Source organism: Pogoniulus pusillus, chromosome 35, assembly GCF_015220805.1.
Source record: "Pogoniulus pusillus isolate bPogPus1 chromosome 35, bPogPus1.pri, whole genome shotgun sequence".
NCBI classification, from domain to species: Eukaryota; Metazoa; Chordata; class Aves; order Piciformes; family Lybiidae; genus Pogoniulus; species Pogoniulus pusillus.
This window is the reverse complement of record NC_087298.1, coordinates 11,188,763-11,210,523: the sequence shown is the minus strand read 5'-3', so window position 1 is coordinate 11,210,523 and position 21,761 is coordinate 11,188,763. Positions and strand designations below refer to the sequence as shown.

Below are 21,761 nucleotides of genomic sequence, written 5' to 3'. Positions count from 1 at the left end.
TTTAGTGGTCATGGTGGTGGTGGGTTGATGGTTTGGCTCCATCACTGGGTTTGAAAGGACCTCTGACAGTTCTATGATGCTGTGATCTGCAGGACACTGCAGTTTGGGGGGTGCAGAGAGCCATTTTCTCTTACTTTAACTGCACCTGCCTTGCCCAGGGCTGTCAGCACTGTCGTGTGGTAGGGGTGACCTCTGTGGTTATCTGGTGGGAAGGTGCATTTGGAGGCAGGTGTGAAGCTGGGTGGCCTCACAGCACTCGGAGCAGGCGGCGATAAGAGGCTGACTGAGCTGGCTCCTCTCAGGCAGCATCCCCTGCCTGAGGTGTCAACGAGGCTGCCTGCCAAGCCTTTTGCTCTTCAGGTCTTGGTGGTGTTTATCCATCTGACTGAAGCCTTGGGCTGGTGGCTCTGTGTGCACTGTGCTGACCCTCTGACTTTCCTTCTTCCCAGGGTGACATCCAGCAGCTCCTGATCGTGGCGGACCCCCGAGCAGCCTATGACTACTGTGAACACTACAGCCCCGACTGTGACACTGCCATCCCTGACTCCCCCCAGTCCCAGGACCCCAACCAGGATGAATATGTAAGTCTCTTGCAGGGTTTGGGGATGCTTTTGAGGGCTGGAAGGAATGTGAAGGTTGGGCAGCTTTTGGCAGCTTTTACAGGCTCTGCTTTTGGGCTTACATGGACCTTCTGCAGCCTGCATCTGCCTCTCCAAGGAAAGTGCTGCCATTTCCTACTGGAAGTGTGGGCACTGCCCAGAGCTGACCCTCAGGCTGTGGAGAGGACAGCAGCCAGGATGGGGAGGTGCTGCAATAGGGATGACCTTCAGGTGGTGCCAAGTGGGAGCTGTAGTGCAGTGGCCCCAGCTCCCCTGAGCTCTGCCTGGTGCTCAGAGGGCAGAGGAGGTCAAGGGGAAATGGAGGCTTGGGTTTTCTCTCCAGGCTGCATCTCCTTTTGCAGGGAAATGCTCCATTTCCTCTGAGAGATGAAGGTGAGCCTCAGACTGTGGATGGGGAGAGCAGGCAGGGTGTGGAGCTGCTTGGGCTGTGTGTGTTGGGCATTCCTGCAAGCACAGAACCATGGAATGGTTTAGGTTGGATGGGAGCTCAAGGATCATCCAGTTCCAACCCCCTGCCATAGGCAGGGACACCTCCCACTAGAACAGGTTGCTCAGGGCTTCATCCAGCCTGGTCCTGAACATCTGCAGGGAAGATGTTGTGGAGCATATTATGTGCTTCTGTGTTCCACAACCACCCTGGAAGTGGTCAGCACCAGGTTAGATGAGGCCTTGAGCAACCTGTTCTAGTGGGAGGTGTCCCTGCCTATGGCAGGGGCTTGGAACTGGCTGATCCTTGAGGTCCCTTCCAACCTAAACCATTCCATGCTTCTCTTCCTGGAGATCACAGAACCACAGAATGTCAGGGGCTGGAAGGGACCTGGAAAAGCTCCCCCCTCCCCCCCTTTCCAGACCAGGATCACCTGTAGCAGATCACACAGGAACACCTCCAAGAGCTCTGTTGCCATGAGATGCTGTCTGCCAGAGCTGATAGCAATGCCCTGGGCTGCTGCCACCTTGATTTCCGCTCCTCTTCTTCTCTTTGCAGTACACGGATGGGGAGGGAGAAGGTGACACCTACTACTATGAGTACCCTTACTACGAAGACGTGGAGGAAGCTGTAAAACCAGAAGCACCAACCACCAAACCCATCACTCCTGAAGTGGCTGCTGGAGCAAGACCTGAAACCAAGCCGGTACCGACGCGGGGATCCTAGCAGCGATGTGGTCCAGAAGCGGCGCTGAGGAGGAGGAGGAGGAGGAGGGGAGGGAGGATGCTGCACAATTTTCTTTCTGCTTCTCTAATTGTGGCCATTTTGGTTTGTTTTTCTCCCCTTGCAATAGGACTATCCTGCCCCTACAGCAGCACCTGACAGAGGGAACCCTGGCAAGCCACCAAAAGAAGATACTGCAATAGATGATCCCCTGGTAGATGAGTACAACTACGAAACCATCAACGAAGAATACTTCACCCCTCTGCCCTATGAAGATGTCAACTACAACGAAGGAGTAGACCCTCAGGGTGGGCTGACTGAGAACACAGTGGAGGCTGAGCTCCCCACAAGTCCTGTCATCACCTACAATGAGACAGATGTAATTTTCGTTCTTTTTTTTCCTCTCCTTTTACTTTGTTTTGTGGGTGGGGTTTTTTTTTGCTGATTCTGCTGTTTTGTGACATGGGGAGCAGAGGAGAGGGGATCTGAGCCAGCAGTGTGCACTTGCAGCCCAGAAAGCCAAGCAGAGCCTGGGCTGCAGCAGCAGAAGTGTGGCCAACAGGGCCAGGGAGGGGATTCTCCCCCTCTGCTCTGCTCTGCTGAGACCCCACCTGGAGTCCTGCATCCAGCTCTGGAGCCCCTGGGACAAGAAGGCTGTGGAGATGCTGGAGAGTGTCCAGAGCAGGGCCAGGAGGATGCTGAGAGGCTGCAGCAGCTCTGCTGTGAGCACAGACTGAAAGAGTTGGGGCTGTGCAGGCTGGAGCAGAGGAGGCTCCCAGGTGACCTTCTTGTGGCCTGCCAGCATCTGAAGTGGGCTACTAAAGAGCTGGGGAGGGACTTTTGAGGCTGTGAGGGAGTGACAGGAGTGGGGGGAATGGAGCAAAGCTGGAGGTGGGGAGAGTGAGGCTGGAGGTGAGGAGGAAGTTTTTGGCGGAGTGATTGGCATTGGAATGGGCTGCCCAGGGAGGTGGTGGAGTCTTTGTGGCTGGAGGTGTTGAAGCCAAGCCTGGCTGGGGCACTTAGTGCCATGGTGTGGTTGGTTGGGCAGGGCTGGGTGCTAGGTTGGGCTGGCTGAGCTTGAAGCTCTCTCCCAACCTGCTTGATTCTGTGATTCTATGATTTTGAGCTTGGAGCAGTTAGGAAATAATTCTCTGAGAAGAACTGAAGGGAAAAAAAAACCCTCAATGTATGGAGTATTTTAGTCATTACCTGGATGGGAAAGAAGCAAGAACAAATATGTTATCATCAGCACATGTTCCTCTTCAGCTGTGCTGTGTGGACTGAAGGATGTCAAGAGATGGTTGCCTGCCAGGCTGCAGAAAGCCCAGGGGTGTGAGAGAAGCAAGGAAATTCTGATCCTTGTCTGGAAGCCTTTGCCTGTGGTCTGTAACATCTGTTGCTGTAAGAATTCAGAGAGGATTCAGGGATTAAAGCATCAGATTTGGGGAGGGTTTCTGCTTCTGCTCTTTGGACCAGCACCATCCCAGCTTGGAGCTCAGACTAAACAAACAGGAGGTTTTTCTAGAAGCAAACTTGATTTTTTCCACATTTTCTCCCCTAATTGGTTACTCAGAAGGAGCCTTTGGGGGTTTTTGATGTGCAGTTCAAATATGCAGCTGGATGTGTGACTTTGGTTTTATGCTTCATAATCCAGCCTCTCAAATACTGAGGCAGGGAGTGGGGCTTGGAGTTTGAGCCTTCCATTCCCTGCTCCTTCAGGCATTGAGGGATCCTTCTGCCCTGAGCTGTTGATTTGTAGACTCATAGAATGGTTTAGGTTGGAAGGGACCTCAAAGCTCAGCCAGTTCCAACTCCCTGCCATAGGCAGGGACACCTCCCACTAGGACAGGTCACTCAAGGACTCATACAGCCTGATCCTGAACACCTCCCTGGGCAACCTGTGCCAGGGTCTCACCACCCTCAACCTCTGCCAGTGTCCAACCACCCTCACTGCAAACAATTTCTTCCTCACATCCAGTTCAATCTCCCCTCTGCCACTTCAAACCCATTCCTCCTCATCCTGGCACTCCAAGACCTTGTCAATAGTCCCTCCCCAGCCATCCTGGAGATCTCCTTCAGACAGTGGAAGGCCACTCCAAGGTCTCCTCCAAGCCTTCTCTTCTCCAGGCTGCACAGCCCCAACTCTCTCAGCCTGTGCTCACAGCAGAGCTGCTGCAGCCCTCTCAGCATCTTGGTGGTCTCCTCTGGACTGGCTCAAACACTTCCATGTCCTCCTTGTGCTGGGGGCTCCAGAGATGCCCCCAGGACTGCAGGTGGGGTGTGAGGAGAGCAGAGCCAAGGGGCAGAATCCCCTCCCTTGCCCTGTGCCCACACTGCTCCTGCTGCAGCCCAGCACAGGGTTGTGTCTGGGCTGCACTCCCACTGCAGGCTTCTGTTGAGCTTTTCACCACCCCAGACCCCCAGATCCTGTTCCTCAGGGCTGCTCTCAGCCATTCCCCACCCAGCCTGGAGTTGTGCTTGGGAACATCTCCCACTCCTGTTTGTTTGCTTGCTAAAAGAAAATGTGAACTTGGAGTGTTTAGGTTGGGGTCCTGAACACCTCCGGGGAGGTTATGGTTCACAGAATCACAGAATGTGATTGAAGAAGCCTGGAGCTGTGCTTGGCATTGCACCCACCCAGGTGCAGGACTTTGTGCTGTGTTTTGTTTCTCACTCTCCAGTTTTACCCTCAAGGGTCAGCAGAGAAGTCCTAGGGAAAGCCAAGCTGTATGCCTGGACATAAAGATCCTTCCATCCTTCCTGCTTGCTGTTGGAGGTCACTGGAGACCTTAAACCTCCAGAGTTTAACTCTTTGTGGTGCTTGCAGAGTGAGGATGCTTTATATTAATAGCTGCACACAAAGTTTCCCTTTCTCTTTGCAGTGCTTGCATCCTTAAGAGGTTTGCATCCTGACACATTGCTGCTCTTTGCCTTTCAGGCTACTCAAGGAGGAGAGGACCTGGATAAAGATTTCACTGAGGAAACAATAAAAGAATATGATGGGAATTATTATGACAGCTACTATGACAGAACAGTCTCTCCTGACATTGGCCCTGGCATGCCTGCTAACCAGGACACCGTCTACGAAGGGGTAAGAGAGTTGGTTTTTCCCTCTAGGATTCCATGTTTGGCATCCCATGCCTGATAGCATGGAGGTGAGCAGTGGAAACGCCAAGGAAGGCATCTCTCTTGGATTCATCCACCTGCAGAGCTTGTGGTGAGGAGAAGGGAGAGGTCTGCTTCGTTTTATATCCCTGCCCCTGGAGGTGTTGCAGGGAGACAGAGATACGGTGCTGGGGGACAGGGCTTAGCACCAGCCTTGGTGGAGTTAGAGGAACGATGGACCTGGGGATCTTGAAGGTCTTTTGCAGTCAAAATGGGATAGAGAAAGGTTGGACCTGAGGATCTTGAAGGTCTTTTCCAGTCAAAATGGGATAGAGGAAGGTTGGACCTGAGGATCTTGAAGGTCTTTTCCAGTCAAAATGGGATAGAGAAAGGTTGGACCTGAGGATCTTGAAGGTCTTTTCCAGTCAAAATGGGATAGAGGAAGGTTGGACCTGAGGATCTTGAAGGTCTTTTCCAGTCAAAATGGGATAGAGAAAGGTTGGACCTGAGGATCTCCCTGGAGGTGTTCAAGGCCAGGTTGGATGAGTCCTTGAGTGACCTGTTCTAGTGGGAGGTGTCCCTACCTATGTCAGAGGCTTGGAACTGGCTGATCCTTGGGGTCCCTTCCAACCTAAACCATTCTGTGATTCCAAACTGGCTCTGTGACTCCTGCTTGGAGTGCTGCTGCTGCTGCTGCAGGTGATGCCTCCTTGGTCTGACTTTGTGTTTTCCCCTTTGTGTGCTGCAGATTGGTGGCCCCCGTGGTGAGAAGGGCCAGAAGGGAGAACCTGCCATTATTGAGCCGGTAAGAACCAGCTGGGATTTTGGTGCTTTGATTGGCTGAAAAGTCCAGGGGGGGAGGCATGTTTGGTGTGTTTGGCCTGGTAGTCTCAGGGGTGGCAGCTGAAAGGGGGGAAGAAATATCTCCCATGGAGGACTGACTTCTTGGTTGGTTTAGAGACTTGAAAGAGAAGACAGCCTGAGTTAGTGCTGGGGTTTTGTTTTGCTTTCAACTTCAAGAGGTGAACCTAAATCGTGGAGGAAGTGCAAAATTCCCCATGAAATCTCTCATTTTCCAAATGAAAAGCCTAAGCCTTGCAGAACTGCAGCCTTAGGCAGAGGGCAGGGCTGCTCTCTCCAGGGGATGGGGAGGGTTTGATGTGCTCCCCGGCTGGTGCCCGCAGCTGGTGGCCAGGTCATATCCTGACCTGAACTTGCAGCTCGGGGCTGGCTTTAATTGTACAACTAATGGGTTCATCTCTCTGGAAATAAAAGGGTTCTCCCTGCACACAGCTGTGGGAGGGGAGAGGTTTGCTCCTGTGCCTGCTGCCGGGTCCCACCAACCTTCTCCTCCCAGCAGCAGCCCTCTCTTGTTCTGGGAGTGGGTCCTGATGCTCTCTTTCTTCACCATTCTGCCCTGCCCTGCTCCTGAGGTTGGTTTGCATTCTGAAGAGCAGTTATAAACTGCCTGTGCCCTTTGCAGCCTTGAAATAGAAAACATAGGTGCCCAACTGAGCACCCCCTTAGATGAAGCTGGATCCTCTCCCCAGTTACCCTCACGCTGGGCATGGCTGCTGCTTGCCCAGAGGTTGGCTCTGTGTGTCTGTCCCTCCTCACATGTCAGGATGCTGAGGTACCCCCATGCCTGCCCTTCTCAGGCTGGAAAAAGGGCTTCAGGTCCTTGCAACCAACCACACACACACTGCACACCAGCAACTCAATTAACCTAATTTTGCTTGGCAGAGTGCCAGCCCAGCACCCAGCCTCGGGGTGGCACTTCCCATCCCTCAGAGGCCTTTGTTCTTCTTTCAGATCTTCTTTTCCTTCCCCTTGGCACTTGCAGATAGTGTGGGGGAGGGAAGAAGAGAGTCTAAGAGGAGCTAGGGTGCAACAGGAGGGTAGGAGCACCTTCTTTTCCTTCCTCCTGGCACTTGCAGACAGTGGGGAGAGGAAGAAAGAGGTCTAAGAGAAGCTAGGGTGCAACAGGAGGGTAGGAGCACCTTCTTTTCCTTCCTCCTGGCACTTGCAGACAGTGGGGAGGGGAAGAAAGAGGTCTAAGAGAAGCTGGGGTGCAACAGGAGGGCACAAAAAGGCCTGAATTGAGGACGTTGTAGAAGCATCTTCTTTTCCCTCCTCCTGGCACTTGAAGATAGTGGTGGGGAGGAGGAAGAAGGAGGTCTAAGAGAAGCTGGGGTGCAACAGGAGGGCACAAAAAAGCCTGAATTTGAGGACCTTGTAGAAGCATTTCTGACCTCTCCTCCCTTTCTGGGTCTCCCTTTCACCCCACAAAACCAAAGCAGGGAGCTTTGATTTGGAAGGGTTTGAGGGGTGGGCAGCTGAACCCCTCCCTAAAAACCAACCAAACCAAGAGCACAAAGCTCAGCCTGCCCTGTCCAGAACCGATCTGAACTGCAGCTAGAGCCAACAAAATAGTTAAGTTTAATCATCCAGAAAGAATTTGGCTGCCTTTGCTATTTCAAAACACTGGAGCACATACAGCTTTTGCCAGAGAGTAAACAAGACCAAATGCTTTTCCTCTTCAGCAGAGACAAATTCAGAGTTGCTGCACTCTTTAGCTTCCTTTTTTTGTTGTTGTTGGGATTTTTTTATTATTATTATTATTATTATTAGTTATTTTTTTCCTCCCCCTCCCTGATGTCAGCTACAGCAAGTCCTGAAGTTGGAGCCCGACTGCGTTTTCTCTGCCTTCAATCCTTGCTCGGTGCTGACGCTCGCTGGAGGCAGCTGAGCAGCGCAGGAGGGATGCAGGATGCAGCTAGGGATGGCTGAGACCCCTCCATTTCCCAGCTCTAAGCTTCCCTTCTCCTCCTCAAAACCCTCTCTGCTTTGTTGAGGGCTCCCACCTGCTCTTGGGGAGGGTCCCATCAACCTTTTGGGTTGTTCCTATACTATCAGCTTCGACTTGTGCTAAGCATCTGGGTGCTGAGTGAGTGGAAGCAGCAATTTGTTTTCCCCTGGGGCAGTCCCAAGCCCGTGGTTTGTTTGCTGCCCCCAAGGCAATCGCCCTTGGGGGCATCCCTCCCACTGGGCTTGATCCCCAAACCCCAAAGCCTCCCACGTTCACATCACCCCTGTTGATGAGCAGTCATATAAACAGTGCAGCTTTTCTCACCGAAGACACTCTCCAGATGTCCCTAAAAGCAGAGCTCAGCTGAACCCAACAGATAACCATGGGAAGATGCCAAAGATGTTTGCATTGCAAATTGGCTAATTGGCCCCCAGGCTCTTCCCCTGCAGAGGAGCTGTCCCCAGGCTCTGCAGCCAGCCATGGGAAGCAGAGCTTCGGTGCTCTGCCTGCTCACACCATGGGAATGCTGATAGCCAGCAGCTCAGGAAAAGGCCTGGGGTGATGGATGTGTGGGTCATGGATCTCTGCACCAGCCCAGAGACAATCATATTTGTTTCTGGTTTGGAGCCTGCTGCCCCAAAATGTGCCAGCAAGGATGCACCTTGAGGTGTTCATATGGTGAAAGCTTTGCTGGGAGCTCTGGAGCTTCCTTCTCATCCCATGTCTGAGAAGGATCCAGTGGAATGTCGTGGGGGACACCTCCAGCATCATAGCTCACCTCTTCTTGGTAGCTTCCAGTAGCAAACAGCTCCTCCTTAGCACAGGTTGGAGGAATGTGGGGTAGGCTTCCCCCTTGATTGCCACCCAGCAATGTCTCCATGGCACACAGCAGAAATGGGCACTGGGCAAAGTCCATCACCTAAATAGTGGTGAAGAAGACTGCAGAGGAGCCTGTGTGATGCCAGCAGCAGGAAAATGTCCTCTAACTCCTCCCCATGAAGCAGAAGCCAGGTTCTAAATGAGGTGGTAATGAGCAATGTGGACACTGGGAAGGACTGGAAATAGTGCTGGTCATGCCTTAGTGGTGCAGGAACATGCAGCCCACTGCTGGGAGCAAGGATGGGCCATGGCAACATCTTGCACCCTATTTTTGGCTCCCCTGGCCTCAGGGATTGTGGTTCTGGAGGCAGGAATGTCTGGATTTCCCCTTTAGACATTTGAGATGGGTTCAGCTCAGCTCTGTCTGTGGTAGTCACTGCTGTGGGGTCAGATGAGGCTTTTAGTCCTGGAGCCTGAGGTCGGGAGAGCAGACCTGAGACCAGTCCTTTGTGTTTGCTTCCTCTGGGCTTCTCCCATCTGAGCCAGCATCCCATGGGAGAAATGTCCCTGTTGGCTGGCAAGAGCTGGGATTGCTTTGGGTGCTACTTGGGGCCACAAGTCCAGAGATAAAAGGGGCACTGCTCACTGTGGAGGTTCTTCTCAGTCCTGCTCCCTTCTGAAAAGCCTTTGCCAGGTGTTTTGGGGAGGTTTCTTGCCTGCTTTTTTTTACTCACCCATGAAGGAAGGGGGGTGGGGGTGGGGAGGGAAGAGACAGCTCAATTCTCCTGAATCTATGATAGAGCTGATTTAAAGTTATGACAAAATATTTAGATTAGAAGGAATGGAATAACATTATTCCAGCCTCTTTTTTTTTGCCCACACAGTGATTTCCTAGGCACACAGAGTAAATCACAGCCCTGCAGTCTGCTGGGAAAGTAATTTAACAGAGGGGAGAGAGGAGGGGGGGGGGGGGGAAAAAAACCCCAAACAACCTCCTTGCAATTTGATTAAGTTTTGGTGGTTTGGATTGGTTTGGTTTTGTTTTTGTAGCTGCCTGGATCTAGGAACAGGATTTTGCATCAAGAGAAGCTTTCCTCCTGCTCCAGCACCACTGAAGCTGGATGTGGCCCAGGCTTTGGTCTTTGCTTGGCTATGAGCTAAGGGAGAAGGGTTGTGGTGACCCTAAGGGAAGGGTTGTTTTGCTTTGCCCCTGCATGACTGGGATAGAAGATGTTGGGTTGCTCAGTGGGCAGTGCCCTCTGTGCCTCTGGCAGCCAGGGCATAGGAGATGCTGTGTGGAGAGAGTGGAAGCTCTGCAGCTCTGAGATGCTTAGACCCAGCAGCAGCAAGACCTTGCCTATATATATTTTCTGAGATGCTTAGACCCAGCAGCAGCAAGACCTTGCCTATATATATTTATATGTGGCAGGGATTGTCCTGTACTGGGCACTGGTGAGGTCACACCTTGAGTACGGGTTCACTTTTGGGCCCCCTTGGTCAAAGAAGGGTGTTGAGGGGCTGGAGAGTGTCCAGAGAAGGGCAACAAAGCTGGGGAAGGGTCTGGAGAACAGGGCTGAGGGAGCTGGGAGTGTTTAGTCTGCAGAAGAGGAGGCTGAGGGGAGACCTCATTGCTCTCTATGGCTCCCTAGAAGGAGGTTGGAGTGAGGTGAGGTTGGTCTCTTTAATGGAACCAGCAACAGGACAAGGGGAAAGGGCCTCAAGTTGCAATAGGGGAGGTTTAGGTTGGACAGGAGGAACAATTTCTTCCCCAAGAGGGCTGTCAAGCCATGGAATAGGCTGCTCAGGGCAAAGACCTGGGAAAGACCTCTGACATCTCCATCCCTGGAGGGCTCAAAAAGCCATGGAGATGTGGTGCTTAGGGCCATGGTTTAGTGGTGCCCTGGCAGTGCTGGGTTAATGGTTGGGCTTGATGCTGTCTTCCCCCAGGCAACTTGTGACAGGAGGAGAGGGCATGGTGTGAAGCTGCACCAGGGGAGGGGTAGGTCGGATATTAGGAAGCAATTCCTCCTGGAAAGGTGATTAGGCACTGGAATGGGCTGCCCAGGGAGGTGGTGGAGGTCTGGAAGAAGAGATTGGATGTGGCACTTGGTGGCCATGGGTTAGCTGATGTGGTGGGGTTAGGTCATAGCCTGGACTTGATGATCTCAGAGGTCTTTCCCAGCCTCAAAGACTCTGTGATTGCCACCAGAGAGATTCAGCACTGAGTTTCCAGCCCTGGAGCCAATGTGACTTAGAGTCTGATTTACTTTGCTAATCACTTCTTCTTCCTTCCTCTTAGGGCATGCTGGTGGAAGGTCCACCTGGTCCTGAAGGCCCAGCAGTAAGTGGCATTTTGTCTGCACACCTTTCAGCAAAGGATGCTTGTGGCTGTGGGACACAGGGATTTAGGGGTGGGGGAAGCTTGTGGAGGCTTCAGCACACAGCTGCTCCTGGGCTCCAGCTCTTCCATATGCCAAGCATGTGGCCAGAGTGCTTCAGGGGGGGGATTTTCTGGTGCACAAATAAACAGAGAGCTCTAATTCTCTTCCTGCTCATTGTACAAATGTTAGAAAGCAGAACCCATTTTCCATGAGCAGCTCACTTGTTTAATTACTGGGTTGGTTTTTTTTTCTCCTGTAGGGTCTTCCAGGACCTCCAGGACCAACTGGACCTGTGGGCTTAATGGGTGACCCTGGGGAAAGAGTGAGTATTGCTGCTTGGGGTTTTTTTTCTTCTCTTGAAAGCCTTAGGTTGTTCTTTGGGGGGCAGAAATGGGGTTGTGATGTGTCACTGGAGCCCTTGAATTGCTTCTCATGCTTTACTAGACATCTCCTCTGAGTCAGCCCTCAGTTTTGGGGCTGTTGGTTTTGTTTGCTTGTGGTTTGTTGGGTTTTGGGTGGTTTTTTTTCTGTAGCTGCTGAGGGAGTTTGGGGCTGTTCAGTCTGGAGAGGAGAAGGCTCCCAGGTGACCTTCTTGTGGCTTTTCAGTATCCTAAGGGGGCTACAAGAAAGCTGGGGAGGGACTTTTTAGGCCTTCAAGGACTGGGGGGATGGAGCAAAGTTGGAAATGGGGAGATTCAGCCTGGATGTGAGGAAGAAGTTCTTCAGCATGAGGGTGGTGAGAGCCTGGAAGGGGTTGCCCAAGGAGGTAGGTGAAAGCCTCATCCCTGGAGGTGTTTATGGCCAGGCTGGATGAGGCTGTGGCCAGCCTGATTGAGTGTGAGATGTCCCTGCCCATGGCAGGGGGGGTTGGAACTGGCTCATCCTTGTGGTACCTTCCAACCCTGACTGGTTCTGTGATGTCAGTGGCAAAGCTGCAGAGCAGCCTGGTTGAGGGAGGTTTCAGAGGGCTTGGCTGAGAGGTGAGGGGGGTTTAGGATGATTTAGGTTCCTTCAAGAGGTGGGAAGAAGGAAGTATAGAAGTTAGGGGAGCTGGGAGCTATGTTTTGGGTACTCAAGGCTGGAATGAAGTGGGCAAAATGTGCTGCTTGGAATGAAGCCATGGAGTCACAGAGGGATAGGGGCTGGAAGTGACCTCTGGAGATCACTGAATCCCACACCTCTGCCAGAGAAGGTTCACTTAGAGCAGGAGATGAGCAGGAGCTCAGAGAATCCCAGAATGGGAGGTTGGGAGGGAGTTCCCCAAGTGGAGCAGGTTGCTCACAGCCCCACACAACCTGACCTGGAATGGTTACAGGGGTGAGGCATCTCCCACCTCTCTGAGCAGTCTGGGACAGGGTCTCACCACCCTCAGTGTCGAATTTTCTTCCTCTTCTCTAGCCTAAATGTCCTCTCTTTTAACTGGAAGCCAGCACTCCTCACCCTGCTTTGGAAGTCTGTCCCCATCTTTCTTCTAGATCCCATTTAAGCACAGAAAGGCCCCCAGAAGGTCTCCCTGGAGCCTTCTCTTCTCCAGGCTGAACAACCCAAACTCTCTCAGACTTTGCTGGCAGCAGAAGGGTTCCTGCCCTCCCATCACTTTTGTCTCCCTCTGTACTGGGCTTCTCCAAGGCTTTCAGGCTGCCCTTTTCATCCCATCAGCCAGCCCTGCCTTCCCTGGAAGACTCCAAACCCTGCCAGAAAGCTTTTCTCTTGCATCATTTTCTCACCAGGGCTGAAAAATGACAGAAAAAATCATCCTAGAGAGAGACTTAGAGGAAATTTGGAAGCTCAGCAGTGTGGACTGCTGGGCACCACTCTGTCACTGGCTGCTGCTGGAGGAGCCTGAGCCCCAGCACATGCAGGTTGCAGTTTAAACGTTCCTTTGAAGTATTGCATTGCTGTTTTGCACTCAGCATGGCATTTTTTTTCCCAGCACTGCACCAAATGGAAGCTGAAGTCCCCATCCCTGCCTGCTATAGATCAGCAAATCTCTATTTACATAACAAGAGTGACACAGATTTACACCAGCAGAGACTCTGGGATGCTGCATCTCTTCTAGGCATTCATGAATCTAAATGTGCAAAGTGATTTCTGGGTTGGAGAGGGTTTTTTTTCCCCCTTCCCCCCACCCCTCTCCAGATCAGTGCCCTTGCTGCTCTACCCAGTGAGGAGAAGAGCTCACACCCCCAGCCTGAAATATAACACAGCCTCCCAGGGCCTGAAGGGGGCTGGAGAGGGACTTTGTGCAAGGGCTTGCAGTGACAGGGTGAGGGGCAATGGATTGAAGCTGGAAGAGGGAAGATGGAGACTGGGGATTAGGAAGAAATTCTTTGCAGTGAGGCTGGTGAGACACTGGAAGAGTTTACACAGAGATGCTCCCTCCCCTGTCGCTGCAAGCCTGTGCAAAAAGTCCCTCTCCAGTGTTTGAGGCCAGGTTGGATGAGGCTTTGAGCAGCTTGGGCTAGTAGGAGGTGTCCCTGCCCATGGCACAGGGGCTGAAAGGCCTGGAAAATAGCCCTGTGAGGAGAGGCTGAGGGAGCTGGGGGTGTGCAGCCTGCAGCAGAGGAGGCTCAGGGCAGAGCTCATTGCTGCCTGCAGCTGCCTGCAGGGAGGCTGTAGCCAGGTGGGGTTGGGCTCTGCTGCCAGGCAGCCAGCACCAGAAGAAGGGGACACAGCCTGAAGCTGTGGCAGGGCAGGTCTAGGCTGGATGTTGTTAGGAAGTTGTTGTCAGAGAGAGTGATGAGCATTGGAATGGGCTGCCCAGGGAGGTGGTGGAGTCTCTGTGCCTGGAGGTGTTGCAGCCAAGGCTGGCTGGGGCACTGAGTGCCATGGTGTGGTTGGTTGGGCAGGGCTGGGTGCTAGGTTGTGCTGGCTGAGCTTGGAGCTCTCTTCCAACCTGCCTGACTCTATGATTCTGTGCTTCAGTTAAAAGAGAGGATACTTAGCCACGTGAGGGACACAGAGGTCCCTTCCAGCTGAGTGCAGTCCCATGGGTGCATGGTGATGAGCTTGCTGTGACCAGCAGCTGGGCTGCTGTGTTCTGCAGGCTGCCTTTGGTGCTGAGGGAGCCGCAGGGCTGGAACTGGGGTTGGATTTTCTTGCTGACAAATCAGTGGCTGCAGTGGTGTCTGCTGCAGTGCTGGGAGCAGTGTTGTTATTCTGGACCAGTTGTGGTGCAGAGCTCAGCTCCTGCTCCACCTCTGCCCTGTAATTGTGGTGCAGGACCAGCCCAAGCCATGGGCAGGGTGGAGTGGCAGCAGTAGCAGTGGCAGCAGCAGCTCTTCACCTCCACCCTGCTGCTGGGCTCTTAATTTAGTGCTCCAAACGTTGGCTTGGATGGTTTTGGGTTCCTTTTGGAAAGGGAAATGATGAGGGAGTTGTTGGATGTGGTGCAGGGGCAATGGAAGAGGGAAGAATCATAGTCATAGAATCAAGCAGGTTGGGAGAGACCTCCAAGCTCATCCAGTCCAACCTAGCACCCAGCCCTAGCCAGTCATGGCACTAAGTGCCTCAGCCAGTCTTTTCTTGAACACCTCCAGGGATGGACAAAGAGATGCAGAGAGAGAGATGGACCAGGGTCTTGCTGGAAGGCAGTGGGCAAGAGTTGCACATCACACGTTGGTTTGGTTGGGACTTCATTATTTAGTTCTCTTTCCCTTCTCCCTTCCCCACCTTTACTCACCTCCCTTTGCCTTGTGGGCTGAGTGTGTGACTTTCTGGGGCAAGGTCTGGCTCTTCTGTGTCCCTCTACGTGTCCATATGTAGCTGTGCTTTGTGGCAGGGGTTTAGTTGAACATTTGTTTGGTGTCTGCACGGACTGGAGGGCTTCAGGCAGGCTGAAGAGAGTGAGAATGACAGAATGGAAGGGATTTGAAGGGACCTCTGGAGATCATCTAGTCCAACCCAGCTGCTAAAGCAGGTTTGCCCAGAACAGGTTGCCTGGGATTGTGTCCAAGCAGGTTTGGAATCTCTCCAGAGAAGGAGGCTTCACAACTTCCAACACAGGCAGAGTTCTAGCATAGATATGCAGTGCTTGCCTGTCCAGAAGCTTTATTTCTCTACAGATGGGTTTATTAGTGGTGTTTGCTAACTAGGAGAGTGCCAGGTCCTCCAGCTCGAGCTGCTGGCCAGGCACTCTTGTCATTGTCACTAGTGGTGTTCCTCTGGGATCTGTGTTGGGACCACTTCTTTTTAACCCCTTTAGTGATGACCTTGACTGATTTCAGAGAGACTCATCAGTAAGTTTGCAGATGGACACCAAGTAAGGTGGCAGTGTTGGTTTGAATGAGGGTAGAGAGGCTCTGCAGAGGGACTTGGATAGGCTTAAATCTCTGGGCCAATGTGAATGGGATGAATTTCAACAAAGCCAAATGCCAGGGCCTGCTCTTGGGTCACAACAACCCCTAGCAGCACTGCAGGCTTGGGGCAGCTCTGGAGAGCTGCTGGCAGAAAGGGACCTGTGGGTTGTAATAGAGAGGAGCTGAATGTGAACCAGCAGAGTGCCCAGGCAGCTGAATGTGAGCCAGCAGTGTGCCCAGGCAGCTGAATGTGAGCCAGCAGAGTGCCAGACAGCTGAATGTGAGCCAGCAGAGTGCCCAGGCAGCTGAATGTGAGCCAGCAGTGTGCCCAGACGGCTGAGTGTGAGCCAGCAGTGTGCCCAGACAGCTGAGTGTGAGCCAGCAGTGTGCCCAGACAGCTGAGTGTGAGCCAGCAGTGTGCCCAGGCAGCTGAGTGTGAGCCAGAGTGCGCCAGGCAGCTGAGTGTGAGCCAGCAGTGTGCCCAGGCAGCTGAGTGTGAGCCAGCAGAGTGCCCAGGCAGCTGAGTGTGAGCCAGCAGTGTGCCCAGGCAGCCAAGAAGGCCAATGGCATCCTGGCTTGGATTAAAAGTGCTGTGGCCAGCAGGAGCAGGGAGGTGACTGTCCCCTTGGGGCTTGGCTTTGTTGAGGCCGCACCTTGAGTGTTGTGTTCAGTTTTGGGCATAACAACACAAGAGAGATGTGGAGGTGCTGGAGCAGGTCCAGAGGAGGGCAGGGAAGCTGGGGAAGGACCTGGAGAATAAAGCTTATGAGGAGCTGGGCATGGTTAGTGTGAGGAAGAGGAGGCTGAGGGGAGACCTCATTGTCATTTACAGCTACCTGAAGGGACATTGTGGAGAGGCTGCTGCTGGGCTCTGCTCACAGGTAACTGGAGACAGAAGAAGGGGGAATGGCCTCAAGCTGAGGCTGGGGAGGTTTAGATTGGACATTAGGGAAAAGTTTTTCATGGAGAGTGGTCAGGGACTGGCATGAGCTGCCCAGGGAGGTGGTGGAGTCCCCCAGCCTGGCTGTGTTTCAGGGTGGTTTGGATGTGGTGCTTAGGGCTATGGTTAAGGTGAACCTTGTAGAGCAGGGTTGTAGGTTGGACTTGGTGCTCCTGAGGAGCTTTGCCAACCTGCCTGCTGCTGTGTGATCCTGTGTGACTTTGTAGCAGGGCAAAGGGTGATGGTTTGAACTAAAAGAGGGAGAATGGAGACAGAAGGGAGCAACTTTTGATGCTGAGGGTGGCAAGACACTGGTCTAGGTTGCCCAGGGAGGTGGGAGCTGCCTGGAACCATCCCAGGTCAGGTTGTTTGGAGCTCTGAACAACCTGCTCTAGCTGCAGATGTCCCTGCTGACTGCAGGGAGGTTGGACTGGATGAGCTTTAAAGGTCCCTTCCAACCCAGACCAGTCTATGATGGACAGGGCTGATTTCTGTGGTTCTGTGCTCATGCCACGAAATGAGCCCCAGGGCTTCTCCTTCAGCTCCTGGTGTGAGAATTGCCAGTGGGACATGCAGGTTGAGTAGCTGGATGTGGCCTTCACTTCCATGGAGGGTTGCTGGGTGGGTGTGCAAGTCTGGGTTAAGTGCAAGCCTTTGCCAAGCAGGCAGTTGGGAACACCAAGAAGCCATGGGGCTGCCTTAGGCATATTGGCCACATTGGGTTATTTATAGCTTCATCAATAGATCTTTTTACTGCAGGCTCGTGGCTGTAGCACCAGGGAAAGATGCTCAACTGATGTTAATCAGCAGAGCTCCACTGAGATCCTCAGCTGATTTACAGCTGCTGACAGGATCACTCCATTGTAGATGGAAGTAAGCTCCCAGGGCTGGAAAATGAAAAGACAGAAGAGAGAAAAATGGGATGACCTAAAGGACTGAACATGGATGGGGATGGATTTATCTTCCTGCATTTCCATCTCGTTGATCTGAGCTGTGAAGTTTCATCTGGCTTTGGTTTAGTGGCTTTTTAAGAGACCCCCACTCAACATTGATTCTCTTAACTGGGAGCCTTGGAGAGACTTTTGTTGCTCACTTGAATATTGCACATGGCAGACCCTGGAAAAGGTGGGGGGGAGGAGAAGAGTCACAGCATTAACCAGGTTGGAAAAGACCTCTGAGATCATTGAGTGGTGAGGTGGAGGTGTTCAGGACCAGGTTGGATGGGGCCTTGAGTGACCTGTTCTAGTGGGAGGTGTCCCTGCCTATGGCAGGAGGTTGGAACTGGCTGAGCTTTGAGGTCTCTTCCAACCCTAAACCATTCTATGAGTCCAACCTAGCACCTAACTCTTTTAATGAGCTAAACCCTGGCACTGTGTGCCTCATCCAGCCTCCTCCTAAACACCTCCAAAGATGGGGACTCCACCAGCTCCCTGGGCAGCCCTTTCCAATGCCAATCACTCTCTCTGCAAAGAACTTAGAATCATAGATTCACAGAATCAAGCAGGTTGGCAGAGAGCTCCAAGCTCAGCCAGCACAACCTAGAACCCAGCCCTGCCCAACCAACCAGACCATGGCACTAAGTGCCCCAGCCAGCCTTGGCTTCAACACCTCCAGCCACAAAGACTCCACCACCTCCCTGGGCAGCCCATTCCAATGCCAATCACTCTCTCTGACAACAACTTCCTAACAACATCCAGCCTAGACCTGCCCTGGCACAGCTTCAGGCTGTGTCCCCTTGTTCTGTTGCTGGCTGCCTGGCAGCAGAGCCCAACCCCACCTGGCTACAGCCTCCCTTCAGGTAGCTGCAGGCAGCAATGAGCTCTGCCCTGAGCCTCCTCTGCTGCAGGCTGCACCCCCCCAGCTCCCTCAGCCTCTCCTCACAGGGCTGTGCTCCAGGCCCCTCCCCAGCCTTGCTGCCCTTCTCCAAACACCTTCCAGCACCTCAGCATCTCTCTGCAATTCAGGAGCCCACAACTGGACACAGCACTCCAGGGGTGGCCTGAGCAGTGCTGAGCACAGGGGCAGAAGGACCTCCCTTGTCCTGCTGCCCACGCTATGAATGCAAGAAGAAGAAAACCATGTGTGCCTACAGATCTGCTTCCACAACATTTGCCATGGCATTGGGATTTCTCCATAGTCAGTGCCCCTCTGCCAAGACAACAGAGCCCTTTGAGTCATGCCAAAAGCCTCTGCAAATCAAACTCCTCCCTGGAGAGGTGTTCAAGGCCAGGTTGGATGAGGCTTTGAGTGCTGAGTCTAGTTGGGAGATGTCCCTGCCCATGCCAGGGAGGTTGGAGTAGGTGGTCTCAGGGAGGTTGGAGTAGGTGGTCTCTGAGTCTCTTCCATCCTTAAGCTATCCTGTGATGATTTTGTGATGCTGTAGGAGCTGCTTTTTACCTCTTCCCTGTTTTTGTAGGGCCCACCTGGTCGCCCAGGTCTTCCAGGAGCAGATGGTTTGCCAGGACCACCAGGGACCATGCTTATGTTGCCTGTAAGTACAAGTGTGACTGAAAAGAGCTTCTTGGCTTTGCTGCTGCTTACTGCCTGTTCTTCCAGAAGTCTCTCATCTCTCTTGCACCAAGGACACCTCTTCCTTGGGATGAAAGCTTGCTCTGGATTATTCCCTGTTGTGAATTTACTTCTTGCACTGCTCAAAAAGCACAGGGCAGGCAGGTTAAGGTTTCCACAAGTGATGGATAAGCTGAAGTGTTTCTGCCTGGCTTCGTGTTGGAGGCTGAAAGTCATGAAGGAGCAGCTGAAGACACTTCCAAAGACCTAATTTCCAGGCAGAACTCTCCCTCCTACAGTGAGGAACCTCTACCAGCTCTTCAAAGCAGGTGCCTAAATTGTAAGCAGCTGAAGGAACTGCTCTCTTTTGATGGCCCACTGGTCCATTTGCATTGATTTTTCTCTCCTACATGAAGAGAGCAGGCATCAAGTCAGCCTTCTGGGCCCTGAGCTGCTGGAGGAATGGTTTTATTTTGTGGCTGCTTTGATGTGGGAAAGCCCTGAGGACACCAGCTGCTGGAAATAAGTGATTGGGTACCAAAGAGTCTTCAGTGGAAAACCACAGTGCTCTTGTACAGGCTCCAAGGGGTAGGGTGATGCTTGGGGAGGTTCTTGGCAGGGTGCTTGAGACAGTCTGGACCTAGATGGAGCTTAGTGGTCATTGCAATACATTTGTTGACCCCTACAGTAGCCATCCATAGCCTTTGAATCTCCTTGCCAAGCCCAGGTGGTTATGCCTAGGACCATCCAAGCGAGACACAGAGGTGAAAAGGAGAGGAAGGAACCATCCAGGAAGGCTGGACTGGGAAAAGTCCTTCTTGCAAAACCCCAAACAGACATGCAAGAGAAGTGTGTGTGTCCTGGCAAGTGGGCTTGTAGCTGTTGGGGGTGGAAGAGGCAGAAGAAGACTATTAAACTCCTTCACTTTCAAGTTTGGGGAGGCAAAAAACGCTCCCCCCACACACACACAACATGAATGCTTGAGGGAGGGTTAAATCTTTTGTGTGCTGAAGGATCCTGGCCAGGCTCTGTTCTTTGAAGCTTGAAGCCACACTTGAGAAGCACAGCCTGTGTCTGGAGCATCCAGAGCCAAAGGCTCTGATGCAGCCCCCACCTCCAGGGATCTCCTGACTGAGAGTGTCCACACAGGGACTCAGCCTGCATTTAGGTTTGAATGGTGGTGTGTGAGGTCCTGTGGTGGTTTGGCAGTTACCCACCCCAGCCACTCTTATGAAATCACCCAGACCAGACTCAGCTGAGGTGGAAGTTAAGGAATGAAGCTTTATGTTGCAGCTTAGCACAATATGCAAGCAGATGGTTACAGTAGTTACAGCTATAGACAGCAATAGACAAGTTAAAGGTGATACAGAGACACAGCAGCCCTCCCAGAAACCAGAGTCCCCAGGAGGGGCTCCCAACCACCCTTCCACCTCCTTTCCACCCCTCTACCTTATCCCTGACTTTGTCTTGTGTGCAAGGTGAGCTGCTAGGATCAGCCAGGGGGTTAGAAAGCAGAAGGATTAGTTACAAGAAGAGAGGGAGAAAGCAGCCAGCAGCTGCGACAGAGACCCACACACTGTATTAGCTATGTCCTTGGTTTCATCCATCTCAGCAAGCCTAGGAGTGAAGCAGACATCATCATTTGATTCCTTTTCACAGCCTATCATCTAATTTCTCTCACTAAAGTATTCCAGTTAGCCTCAAGCTAGCCCAGGGCCTTACAGTTCAGAGCCTGCAATCCCTCTCCCTCTGCATGGCTTTCAGCCTGCAGAGTTTGCTGTGTGGGTATGGACATGGGAAGCAGCCAGATTGTGCCAGGGTGGCCTGGGGTGGTTAATGGGATGGTCTGGGAGGACAGTGATGGAGTGGGGCCAGCCATGCTGAAGACAACTGCTTAAAAGTCATGGTGGAGGGACAGCAACCCTGTGACCTGCTCCTCTGTCTCCTTCCCATCAGTTCCGCTTCAGTGGAGGAGGAGATGCTGGCTCTAAAGGACCTATGGTTTCAGCCCAGGAAGCCCAAGCCCAAGCCATCCTGCAGCAGGCCAGGGTAAGTGAGGGGTGGTGGTCAGTGGGGATGTTTCTTGGTTCCCTTCCTGCCTTTAGGAAAAAGTTTTTCATGGAGAGAGTGGTCAGGGACCAGAATGAGCTGCCCAGGGAGGTGCTGGAGCCTCCCAGCCTGGATGTGTTTAAGGGTGGTTGGGAGGTGGTGCTTAGAGAGATGGTTTAAGGTGAATCTTGTAGAGTTCTAGGTTGGACTTGGTGCTCCTGAGGGGCTTTTCCAACCTGGATGTTTCTGTAAATGCAGTCAGCCAGGGATGGAGCTGTGCTCTTCAGCTCTGAGCTCCACATTCATCTGCAGCTGGGGTGTGTGGGCTTGGACTCAGCCACTCTGAGCTGCTGGCAATTGCTGCCTCACAGACATTTGGAGCTGACCTGATGAAATCAACCTCAAACCATTTGATTTCACCTTTGAATGCAATGCAATCCACTGGGGTCTTCAACCCAGCTGGGTGGGCACATGCCCTGCTTAGCTTTCTAATGAGGAGCTTGGCTTAGCTGGGGCTATTCTGGTTCCCATCCAACTCCTCTTTCACAAAGGAGTTGGATTTTGGACATCTGCAGGTCTCAGGTGCCACCAGCCACTGCATTTTCCTGTCCATTAACCTTGCTGTGAGAAGAACATTGGTGAATTATGTTGCTGGTGTTACCTTGTCAGTCTTCATTTCCAGGCTGCCTACAGTTTGGTGGTTTGAGAGCTTTTTTTTTCCCATCAGCATTTTATTTGGTTGGGAAATAGAGGTGCTGAGCAGATGAGCACTTCATGAGAAGCATCTGCTTTCCCAAGCTCTCTGCTTTTGCTCTTTATTTCCTGTTGGAAATGGTGACTGCTATGAAAAAAAAGAAACCTGAGCTGTTGGAGGGTAGCAGAGCCCTGCAGAGGGACCTGGCCAGGCTGGATGGGTGGGCAGAGGCCAATGGGATGAGACTGAACAAGGCCAAGTGCAGGGTTCTGCACTTTAGCCACAACAACCCCAAGCAGCACTAGAGGTTGGGGACAGAGTGGCTGAGAGCAGGGACAGTGGCTTCAGGGGTGGTTGAGGCCCCATCCCTGGAGATGTTCAGGGTCAA

General features: G+C 52.6%; 1 protein-coding gene across 2 annotated transcripts in view; it reads left to right on the top strand.

Annotated features, from left to right (window-relative positions):
- COL5A1 (collagen type V alpha 1 chain) overlaps window positions 1-21,761 on the top strand; it is a 213,993-nt gene that overhangs the window by 104,160 nt on the left and 88,072 nt on the right. For both annotated transcript variants that reach the window (XM_064171508.1, XM_064171507.1), the window contains exons 5-13: window positions 450-581; window positions 1,606-1,752; window positions 1,901-2,149; window positions 4,709-4,861; window positions 5,624-5,680; window positions 10,803-10,844; window positions 11,144-11,206; window positions 18,539-18,613; window positions 20,587-20,679. In XM_064171508.1, the coding sequence (XP_064027578.1) occupies window positions 450-581; window positions 1,606-1,752; window positions 1,901-2,149; window positions 4,709-4,861; window positions 5,624-5,680; window positions 10,803-10,844; window positions 11,144-11,206; window positions 18,539-18,613; window positions 20,587-20,679 (1,011 nt within the window). The remainder of the gene's footprint in view (window positions 1-449; window positions 582-1,605; window positions 1,753-1,900; window positions 2,150-4,708; window positions 4,862-5,623; window positions 5,681-10,802; window positions 10,845-11,143; window positions 11,207-18,538; window positions 18,614-20,586; window positions 20,680-21,761) is intronic.